The sequence below is a fragment of the Melanostigma gelatinosum genome (assembly GCF_949748355.1).
Source record: "Melanostigma gelatinosum genome assembly, chromosome: 2".
NCBI classification, from domain to species: Eukaryota; Metazoa; Chordata; class Actinopteri; order Perciformes; family Zoarcidae; genus Melanostigma; species Melanostigma gelatinosum.
Window position 1 is genome coordinate 16,960,854 of NC_136635.1, and position 11,144 is coordinate 16,971,997.

Consider the following 11,144-nt stretch of genomic DNA (forward strand, 5'->3'; position numbering starts at 1 on the left):
AAAATCGCCCCCACCCCTTTTTCCCGTAGTAGAGTGCGCGCGCATTGTTTACAAACTAAAACAATGGCGGCCAGCAGCTTCACTGCTGCCGCCGCCACCTCACAAAAACAACCCAGCATTTTGGAGACATTCACCAACTGTACTCCGCATGAGAAGAAGAGTGCCCGGTGGAAAGCCATCACGGATGCAGTCGCGATGTATATCGCAAAAGATATGGTGCCCATATACACCGTGGAAAAGCCGGGGTTTATTCACCGTCTCAAAGCTTTGGACCCCAGGTACGTGCTACCAAGCCGTAAACATTTTTCTGACGTTGCCTTGCCTCGGCTGTACAATAGTACACGCCAAAGGATCTCTGCGGAGCTGGAGGGGATGTCATTCTACTCCGCAACAACTGACCTGTGGTCCAGCAGGTTGACCCAGACACCGATCCACTTGACTGGTGGAAGCGTCACCAACTTAACTTTCCAAGGCTAAGTACTTTAGCAAAGAAATACCTCTCTGTGCCAGCTACAAGTGCCCCCCTCTGAGAGGCTTTTCAGTGTGTGGGGGGGCATTGTTACATGCCACCGTGCATGCCTGAAGCCAGAGGTAGTAGACAGGCTTGTCTTCCTGGCAAAAAATATTTAGAAAAAACATGCACTACTGTTTAATACTGTTGGTTATGTTGTGAATGCACTTGATTTTGTTTACATGCACTTATTTACTGTGCAAAATATGTTATGTTGATGTTAGATCAGATGTTGCACTTTTGAAAATGTGAATGTTAAAGGGTCATATACATTTTATTTCATGCTGTGTTTGTATCAGTGTATTCAGTTAGAAAAGCTTACTGTAAAAAGTTACATTTGCACAGTTGTTTACAATGGAAGGCTACTATTTAATGCCATTTAATGTTATGTTTAATTTAATTTTATATTTAAATGATTCAGGCAAACAAAAGAGTGACCAAATACTTTTTGTATACTACAGGCACCTTTCTACAATGTTCAGGTTTTGTTTGCACTTTATTTTTATCAACCTACTTGGGAAAATCATCACAAAATAAAAGAAAAAATTGTTTTCAACAGCTTCTGTCATCTGCAAAAAATTTTGGGGGAAAAAAATCGATTTAAATCGTGAATCGGATTTTTTGTAAAAAAATCGGAGATTTTTTTTTTAGGCCATATCGCCCAGCCCTATAAAATATGATGCATTGTTACAGATGATCTACCCAGAAGTGTAGCAAATAATTCAAATGAACTGCCTCTTGACCAGCGACAACATTAAAACGTATCAAAAATTCTTAGCTAATAAATAAAACATTGTTCCCGAGGTGACTCGATAAACATGGTGTTCTTCTGTTTCAGGACGAGGGGAAGGACAAGGCTCTGCGGTCCTCTCAAGCCTTCTTCTCTGAGCTGCAGGACCAGGTTAAGAGTCAGATCAAAAGTGCAAAGGACCAGTCTTCCAAGAAGAAGAAACACAAAGAGGTTTCTGTCAGCAAACTCAAGTTATAACAGCTGTGATGGTTCGTTGTGGAAGATCAACGTTTTATTGTACAGATCCTTTTTTTAATGAGAGCTGAAATATATTAAATCTGAAAGTCCTTGTTAAATGTTCCCATTTTCATTAACATAAATAGAGAGCACAATTGTGTTTGTTTGGCAATGAGTAAAGCATTTTCGACGAATAATAAATGTTCATTCACATGAAAATATTGTAGCACTTTACTTTGTGGAAAGATGAATTTACAGAGCCTGTGTGAAGGTTGTTCACTCGTGGTATTTCATTTAATCTTTTGCTGAGAAAATTTTAAATATACACATACATTGCAAATAATCACAAGGTATATGTAGGCATACATGTTTATATTGTCTGTGAGCGCATTATTGGCAAAAACCTAAAGATCGGATCATTACCTCAAACATCTCGCTGTAACAGTCTCTGTGTGTATTAGGCTGCTTTAGATCAGCCCTTTTTAGTGGCTGTTAACTGAAGCCACCGAACATCAAAGAACACATTCATCTGGTACAAGTATGACATCACATGGTGAGAGATGGTATATGTTGTTGCATCTCAAAAGTAAAGGTATGAACAACTACCCTAAGGCAGTAATATACTCCTAATAGTCTTCCCTGCCTCAGTCAAACTAAGATAGTCACAGTCAAATCTAGTATCAAATTGTACCATAATTTAAGTATAAGAATGGAAAGCAGACATTGCAAAGAATGGTTTCTTTCAAGTCTAATGTTGCCTGCAACAACTAACTACCTTTGATGGGAGATTATTTGGATACTTAACATAAAAGTAAAAGTAATTTCACCGTGTAAAAGTAGTACAAGTCCTGTGGTCAGAGTTGTCCCTAACTATAAGTAAAGAGGCATTAGTGGTGAAAGTATCAAAAGTAAATAATGAACTATGCAGACCCTCTCTGAGTTATATATTTTTAAAGTTATATTATTGGATTATTATTACAGGGTAATAAACATGTAAACAGTTATTAGCGAGTCGAGGTGGAGTTGATTTTATACGGTTCCTTTTATCCACCACATTTCCGCGGCTGATTATGTTTTGTACGTAAAGTCTTTGTCAAGTATCCAGTAACTGAGGCTGTTGAATAAATGAAGTGGAATAAAAGGCACAATATTTTCTTCTGAAATGTTAGTATATTTCGTACATTTTTAAAGTAACATAAAACACAAAAATATGTAGCATGAATGTAAAAAAACCCACATTCAAATATTTGAGTTAGAATATAATATAAACTGAATAGAAGTAACACCCAGAAATATAAAGGAAAACTACATTATATTTTTCCATGTAGGATAGCCACCTTGTGCGATACAAAAGGGAATACTTCTCTCTGAAATATGATTCCGTAAAAGTAAAAAACAAAAGTAGTAAGTAGTACTGCTTAAACATTGTAGCAATGAATAGTACTTCAGTGTACATGGGTCACACCTTTGGTTGAGTATGAAGACCCCGCCCCCTCCAGATATTACTCCCATGACGTCACTACAGATCATTACGGAAGTAAACCGGGCGACGAAACCTGACAGTAACCGGACAAAAACCCAAATAAGTTGGTGTGTACGCTTGACTAATATTTCCAGGTAAGTTATGGCATCTGTACTAACTGTTGTTTGCTTTAAAAGTGTCTCATTCGCCAAACTAATTGAGTGTGTTTGATCAGTTTGTTTTGTTTTTGCTAGCGTTGAGCGAGAGCTAGGTGACGTTAGCTAACGTTAGTACAGAACAGACTGCTAACAAAGCAAAGGCTAGCGAAAAGACAGGTTTAGCAACATAGACCCAGGGGTGTGTTTCTAAACGGGTATATCATAGTATGGTTTAGTAAATAGACTAATATCTGAGAAATCAAATGGATAAGATGATGAAGTCTAAAATAGCGTGGCGTAACTTAGCCACTTTCGGTGTTAGTTGCGTCAAGCTAAAGCTAACTGTTTTGAACAGTTAAACGTCGATTACTACGTAGGTTTTGTTAGTACGCTAGCTAGCTTAATGTTCTCGTGTGTGTTGTATTTGTTTGGAGGAGTTAAATCTGCGGAGTCATTCTGTCGCGAGGGGTTGGTCATGCTCACATGATTAAGTGAGTCACTTGATCAGAGGTGAGGAGGTTGAGGTTAGATGAACTCTGTAGGCTGGTTTGGGTTTGTGCTTCCATGTGGTGTGTGTTCCTCTCATGCTTTCCTGTTCATAGGTAGTCTATCATCATGCTGGGCGGAGGATTCAAAGCAGAGAGGTTAAGAGTCAACCTCCGGCTGGTCATTAATCGACTCAAACTCCTTGAGAAAAAGAAAAGTAAGCCCAAGAATTTAATTCAAGACTGGTCCTATTCCCCAACAGTCTAAGTGGACTCAGTGGGTTCTTGATCATTTGTCTGTTCCTCCAAGTAATCATCGTTAACTGTTTCCCACTCTCCTCATTGACACATTTAAAATGAAGCTGAGCTTGCTCAAAAGGCAAGGAAGGAGATCGCAGATTACCTGTCATCAGGAAAGGATGAGCGGGCTCGGATCCGTGTGGAGCACATTATCAGAGAAGACTATATGGTGGAAGCCATGGAGATCTTGGAGCTCTACTGTGACCTGCTGCTGACTCGCTTTGGCCTCATCCAGTCTATGAAGTGAGTAACTAGTCAACAATGTAAAGTGTATGTTAAGTGACTATGGGGAATGTGTGGGTTTCACTTTATTAACTTTCTGTCTGGCTGTCATTTTGGCCTTTTCTTTTAACCCCTTTTCTGTTTTACCAATTAGGGAACTGGACCCAGGCCTACAGGAGGCAGTGTCCACCCTCATCTGGGCAGCGCCTCGTCTCCAGGCCGAGGTGTCTGAACTAAGAACTGTAAGTACTGTCTAGATGTAACATGGCGCTGGGGGCATTGCAAACAATATTTAAAAAGTCCTGTCAATTTATTCCTATTGTGCCAGTCTTGACAGTTTTATCTCTAAATGCTTCTATCAGGTATCTGAGCAGCTATGTGCCAAATATAGCAAGGAGTACGGCAAGCTGTGCAGGACAAACCAGATTGGCACAGTCAACGATAGGGTAGGCAATTATTTCCACTGACTTGCCCACAAGTCTGTTCAAGAATGCACACACATTTAGCCTAGAAACTTTTTAGTGGCATCTAATCAAATATCTGATATGTTTAATAGCTGATGCACAAACTGGGTGTGGAGGCCCCTCCCAAGATCTTGGTGGAGCGCTACCTGATAGAGATCGCCAAGAACTATAATGTGCCGTATGAACCTGACGCCATGGTCCGGGTGAGCATTAAAGAATCTGTCAGCACTCACTATGAAGGATGAAATCATGCATTGTGTTTATTTACTTGCTCATCCACCCCTGTCTCTGGACAGCCCGAGGTGTGTCTTGGAGAGGAGGCAGACCTGATTGACGTGGACACCGACAAGAAGTCTGGAGGAGGAAGAGGTGGTGGTGGTGGAGGAGGAGGAGGAGGAGGAGGAGGAGGTGGTGGTGGTTTCACTGCTCCTCCTGGTGGTTTCGCTCCTCCTGGTGGTTTCACTGCCCCTCCTGGTGCTATGCCCATGGGTATGCCCATGCCTATGCATATGCCAACAGCTTTCAACTATCCAACTCCTAAAGGACCCGTAAGAGATTCTTTTTACAGACCATGTTCTTTATGATTTTGTTGTGAGTTATGCATTTGGTGATACAAAACTTGCGGAGTAGGAATTGACGACTTTGATGAAATCTTCAACCACAGTCTATATCGTCCTTTCAACCAAACATGGAGTGCATTTGCCTCTGAAAAGCTCAACATGTTTTTTCAAAAGCAATGTCCATGTGACTCAAAGTAGTCTATAGAAATCACTGTGGACAGTTTTTTGTATTTTCTTCTGAAACTGTTTCCTACTAAAGCTCCCCGCAAAGAGGTCTGTGGATTATCTTCAGTGATTTCTTGTTTTGGGATTTAAATTAACATACCGTTTAACAAAATACGGTCTATTTTATTCTGAAGTAAACGTAACATTTTGGCCCATTTTTTATTAACTTTTGAAGTCTGTCATTGTGATGATATGATTGTGTGGCGATGTTAGAAAGATTTTGTATTACCAGCAATCATTGCACCTGAATACGATTTATGGTTCGAAGAAAAAAGTTCTTTGTTATCCTTTCTTTGGATGGCTTGAAGTAAAAGAGAATTATAAAGTAGCCGTAGTCTGCTGCCTCCCTCGGACTAATACCTGACTTGTTTTCCTCCAGGGATTGTTTGACAATTCCACTGGAACCTACAACAACTTCCAGCACCCCATGGGAGGAGGGCAGCCCCCTCAGCTGCCCTCTTGTCCCCCCACATACGAGTCTGTAAGTGACTGAACCCCTCCCATCCATGCCCCCTACCCGTTCCCACAGACGGACAGGGCAGGGCATCATTCAGGGAAGAACAGTTAATTTAGCTCGCTTGCAGTTTTGCCTGTCTTTTACTTTTTTTTACACCATTTCTCAGAGTATGCCCAGATTCTGCTTCGTCCGCATGAAGTACCAATACTTCACTAACTTGACTTGATCATTTGCACTGACTGGGTCAGATTAGTATTAAGTGTATTTTAGAGAGTGCTGAGGCTAGCTAAATCCTCAAGTCTGTTTTTCTGTCACACACTAAAGGTGACGCTTTCTCAAAAATCCCCTGCAGGTTTCCCTTTTTATTTTCTTACTGTTTGTTTTTACGTTTGCACTTTTTAACATAATTGTTGATGCTTTCTCAACACTAAAACATATAATATAATTTTATTTCAATATGAAGACGACATTACACATTTTCTCTGTGTTTCAGATTGATGACCTAACTGACACACCTTCTGTTCCTTCCCAGGCCGTAGGTGAGTTCTGCCAACGATCACCAACGGTTCATTTGTGTTTTTATTCTATATTTTTGTTTCCGTCAACAAATCCCCCAAAATCTTCAACCGTTAATTCCATTTAGTCCCTCTAACGATCTTAATAACGGAGCTATATATAGTCTTATTGTTAGAATGAATGAAGAATATAAGAAGATTTGGTGCTGTGGTGATTTACTGTACGTGTTGATTTTTGGACGACAATGTTAGACCGTGACAGACAGGAATACGCTGTTAGGCTTTGTAATACTCAGGTTACATTCATTGTCGGTTTTGGTCTTTTCATAAAAAATAATATAAGATATCACTATATTTAACCATGAATTATATTTAACATCACACGATTGAAATCATCCCTCGGGTTTTAAAACAGCATTTGTTCATTCCCAATTCAATTTTTCTGTTAACTAGCGGTGCTTTCTGACCTGCCATTATGTGCCGTTTTATATTTTTGCCAGTGCACACACTGCATGTTTTTCCTGTTGTATAAACTGCCAGATATACTGTTGCATAAATTAAATACCATCTAATGTTCTCAGTTCCTGGCCCTTCATCTCAGCTGTTTGACAACAATGCTCTCCCAGAACTCCCCTCTGTTCCCGACACACTCCCCACAAACTCCTTCGGCAGAAACGCCACCAGCTCAGACGACATCGACTTTGACGACCTAACGCGGCGGTTTGAGGAGCTGAAGAAGAAGACCTAATTGCTTTATCCCTGGTCTTTACACATGCACACGCAAACATACACACACAGGCATGTGCTGTCATCTACGCAGCTCAGAACCGGAAATGATTCGGCTAGTTCTCTCCCTTCCACGGTGAAGTAATCTTACTTTGATATTAAACATACGCGTATATGTATTCTTACCTCATTTATATAAACATGACCTTGGCAGTTAGCAGAAATCTAATTTCTATTGGCGGTACCAGTGAGTACCATGTGTTTTCATTTCTTACATACAATCATGTGGGTTTTGCCTCCTGTTCACTCCTCTGTAAGGTCACACTGACTTTTATCTTTTCCAGTTTGTCTATGTAACTTAGATTTTAATTGTTGCTTCTCCCTGGGTTTTTTTTATGGAGGGGTGGGGGATGAATATTTACAGTACAAGCCTTGATTCTACTTTCCACATGCTTCGCTTTGGACTGAGTCACAAAGATCAGTCTGAGACGAGTCAAACAAGCCAGACTGGCCGACCCAGTTTGATGGGGAGCTGGCTTTCACACTAACAGAGGTCAGAGATTGTTTCCAAGACGAGGCGCCTACACCCTGCAATTCATTTAATTTTTACATGAAGGGATGAGAACAGATTGACGCCGTATTTTCAGTGTCTTGCTCGGTCATGCAGTTTTGTTCGAGTAGAAAGGACGTTTTTAAACACTCCTTACACTTCAAGGTTTATCCATATCAGAAACAATGTGTACTGTAGGAGCCCTCCTGGAAAAGCCCACGGTGACGCATGTCAGACCTGTTACAGGGGTGGTGGGGCACAGATATAAAGCAGTGTATGAAAACCTGTAATATCATACTTTACAATGATATAGACATATTTACGAATAATTGAACTGTACTGGAAAAAAGAGTTTTGGTAGTAGGGAGTTCTTCAATATTTTCTTTTTTAAATCAAATTTCATTTCTTTCCCTTTTGAATGTCAGTCTTACCAAATCTCTGCACCGTAACATTAAATTACAAGCCGATGTGTGCACACACGAGCAGCCACACAACCTGATTTGATTGATTAGATGTAAATATTGACCTCGGAGGTGGTTGGTTTGTGTTGTCCTCTGTGATCATGTGTGCATGTCTCTGATACTGTATGTGCACCACTGCATTTGCCTTGGTTACCTCTTCTCATCAGAGGCCTTGCCAGTCTGTACTAGGATTATGCATTTGTTTTCCATCCAGACTGGATACATGTTATCTGTGTGGGTCTTATTACACTTTGCTTTATTTGCTTTGCACATAAACAACTCTCTCAAAACCTGTTGAGGTGAAATGTATAGATGGGCTGAAACTCCTGTACTGGCAATATAGTTTGATGTGTCTATTTCCTGTGGAGAAAAGGGAGTCTGAGGGTTTTTGTTGTTTTACAGGCGTGACGTGTCGCGGCAACCTAACCACACCCAGCTCGGCTCGCATGGCAAATGGGCGGGGGCCTTGAATACAATGATTCAGCGATCTCTGGAAAGCCTATTCAAAGGCTGTCTAGCCGGTTGATGGTTTTAGGTGATTGATAGGTTGGACAAAATAGAGATTATTAACACTAAAGAACTGTGATCTGCTCACTGTCTTTTCTATGATAGACTGTTCTTTCATGCTAAACATTGCGACACAAAATTGTGTCTTGCTGCAAAAAAAAGTTTTTTTCCACTGTATACTAAAATATCAATTTAATAAAAGAGTATTTGGAACTTGAAACTGGTAAGGTTTTTTTCTTGACTATTTGCTGTTATTGTTCACAACTCTTTCTCTGCTTTACATTGATGTAGTGTCTATCGTTGACCAGCAAGGGTCCTCAGTGTAAAGGGAAAGACTTATTCCTGTAGAGAAATATACTCGAATAGCACTGACCTACAACAAACTTTTATTCAAAGATTAAGTGGCTTATTTTATCTTTGGTTTAGTTTTTTCCACTTTTATTAATCCTGCATCGTATTGACATACGTTTTGACTGTGTGAGAATGAACTCAAACCAGTAAGGGTAAACTGCAGTGGTCAATCGTGGCAACATTCAGACTATTTCATCCTTTTTGACATTTTATCAGAAATGGCTCAAAGGGTTAGATAGATGTTCTGTTGAGTTTGTAGCTCATTGCATGTTGCAACATGTGGCACATCTTGTGTAATATCCACGAGCATAAGCGGCTGAAGAGAGAGACTGAAATCTGTGGGAGTCACTTTTGTATACGACCTCGTTGTGGACTCTTCTCTTCATTTAGTACATTCAGTTCATTTTACAGTGTTTTGGTTGAAATACTCCAGTGTTTGCTGAAGAGTGAAGCTCTTTCTGTGTGAGTGGGCAGGACATTTTCAGCTAGAAAGGTCAATTGTGCTTTGTTGAATAAACAAATCTGATTTGTTTACATGACGTGCATTGAACAGACATTTTGTCGGACTCAAAAGTTCATTACCATAAGTGCATTTAGTCTACACAGGAACAAAAGCTAGATGTTATCAAAGATGTTTGATATAAAGTAAACTTTTTCATCAGTAGTTTAGGTGTGTGTTCGTCACAATGTCACATATATTTGTGATTTAGGTTTATCTTTTCCTCATATTGTATCATTGTGTGGTTACTCCAGGCTCCGTTTAAACATCACACAAACTGAAAAACTGTTCACCATCAGTACAGAACATACAGTACAGCAGTATTGACAAAGTAGCCTAATCCCTTGAGTCAGCCCATCACTTTGGCATCAATGTGGGTCGAGGTACTCTACTGGAAAGTTGTGATGGAAAATGATGGCTGCTGACATGAGACGTGAGAATAACAAGAATGTTCCTTTCAGCTTCAAAGGTTATTGCAGTTCAAGGAAATAATCACAGGCTAATTTAATCTCTCCAGTGTTGATATGATAACTTCATAGATGCATTCTTTTCTGTGTGACGTCAAAGACTGACTCTCAATGCAGGTGATGTAAGCCTCACCTGGATTGGCCGGGCTCTCGTTACCACTGCTTTTTCAGTGGAGATTGTAAATTATTAGACAAACAGTTGTTGTTGTTGTTTTAAGTTTTGCTGTTGTAAATAAATTTTGATGTGACTACTTACAAGCGTATATGTATCTGCGCCACAAGGACAAATGTGAGATTGACCGGATGACATTATATAAACATTGTTGTATTTTTGTATTTTAAATATCCCTTTCTATAAATCCTGTAATTTATTATAGATATGCATGTAGTATGTGTGTGTGTGTGTGTATATATATACATGTACTACATACATCCTTTGATATAATAGTGACAGTGAGGCATAGAAATTGGTTTTAGTTTTGGCAGTCAGGTTCACAGACTTATCAGCTACTGAACATCTGAAGCTCTTTCAGTTAAAAGTCACTATAGAATTAAATACATTAGGATATTAGACAATACAGATCTGTTTATTTAAGTTCACACATACAATACATACACAGTATCAATAAATGAAAGCAATAAATCGATCGGTGATTAGATGAAAGCACATGCAGGTCTAAGACAGGACATCAAAGTGTCTTCAAACCTGCTACATAAATCATTCAACGTGAGAACAGACTGAATCTCACAGAAGACTGCATGTTTGATGAAAAGTCGTGACATGGACCTTCAGCATGTATTAAAGTGACATGAAGGTGAAATGAAAAGAGTCATGAATTGATAATCAGGTCCCATATGTCCCATATGTCACGTAACTCTACTCTTCTCTACCGGAAGTGAAAGTCCATGTTGGTGTGCAGTCGATGGTCGGACGTCATACTGTGATCACTAGTCATGTTGACAGCAGTAGGCTGTGGCTGTTAGGAGCCTTCCAACCATATCAATATTTCAAAGATAATAGCAACAAATTTATGCCAATAATTAACATTGTAAGGTTTTTACGATATTCATGCGAAAATAAAAAGTATTTCCCCATTTTATGAGCCTTTGAAATATTGTTTAGAATAATAATGAAACGATAAAATGCTCGATTAAAACCCACATTAACTTAAGTAAAATGAATAAGAAGAACAAAGTAAATCTTTTTTTTCTTTGCAGACTGTACAGATTGTTTTATATTATATATGCAATAATCTA

The 11,144-nt window shown here is 39.4% G+C and overlaps 2 protein-coding genes across 3 annotated transcripts in view; both read left to right on the forward strand.

Moving 5' to 3' along the window:
• The window catches only part of mphosph10 (M-phase phosphoprotein 10 (U3 small nucleolar ribonucleoprotein)), a gene marked incomplete at its 5' end in the record, with an annotated part of 5,223 nt that extends 3,532 nt beyond the window's left edge, over positions 1-1,691 (forward strand). The window contains 1 exon segment of the mRNA XM_079286419.1: positions 1,350-1,691. Coding sequence (XP_079142545.1) covers positions 1,350-1,499 — 150 coding nt within the window. The 3' untranslated portion in view covers positions 1,500-1,691.
• A 1,302-nt stretch (positions 1,692-2,993) lies between these two features.
• Positions 2,994-8,784, forward strand: ist1 (IST1 factor associated with ESCRT-III). Of its 2 annotated transcripts, none has more exons than XM_079295339.1 (10): positions 2,994-3,068; positions 3,701-3,801; positions 3,946-4,126; positions 4,260-4,347; positions 4,468-4,551; positions 4,662-4,772; positions 4,866-5,117; positions 5,734-5,835; positions 6,305-6,350; positions 6,908-8,784. In XM_079295339.1, exons 2-10 carry the CDS (start codon positions 3,714-3,716, stop codon positions 7,072-7,074), a joined length of 1,119 nt encoding a protein of 372 aa, XP_079151465.1. In that variant the 5' UTR covers positions 2,994-3,068; positions 3,701-3,713; the 3' UTR covers positions 7,075-8,784. The 2 variants fall into 2 exon arrangements, with proteins under 2 accessions (XP_079151465.1, XP_079151464.1); XM_079295338.1 differs by having other exon boundaries at positions 2,999-3,095.
• The last annotated feature ends 2,360 nt before the right edge of the window (positions 8,785-11,144 follow it).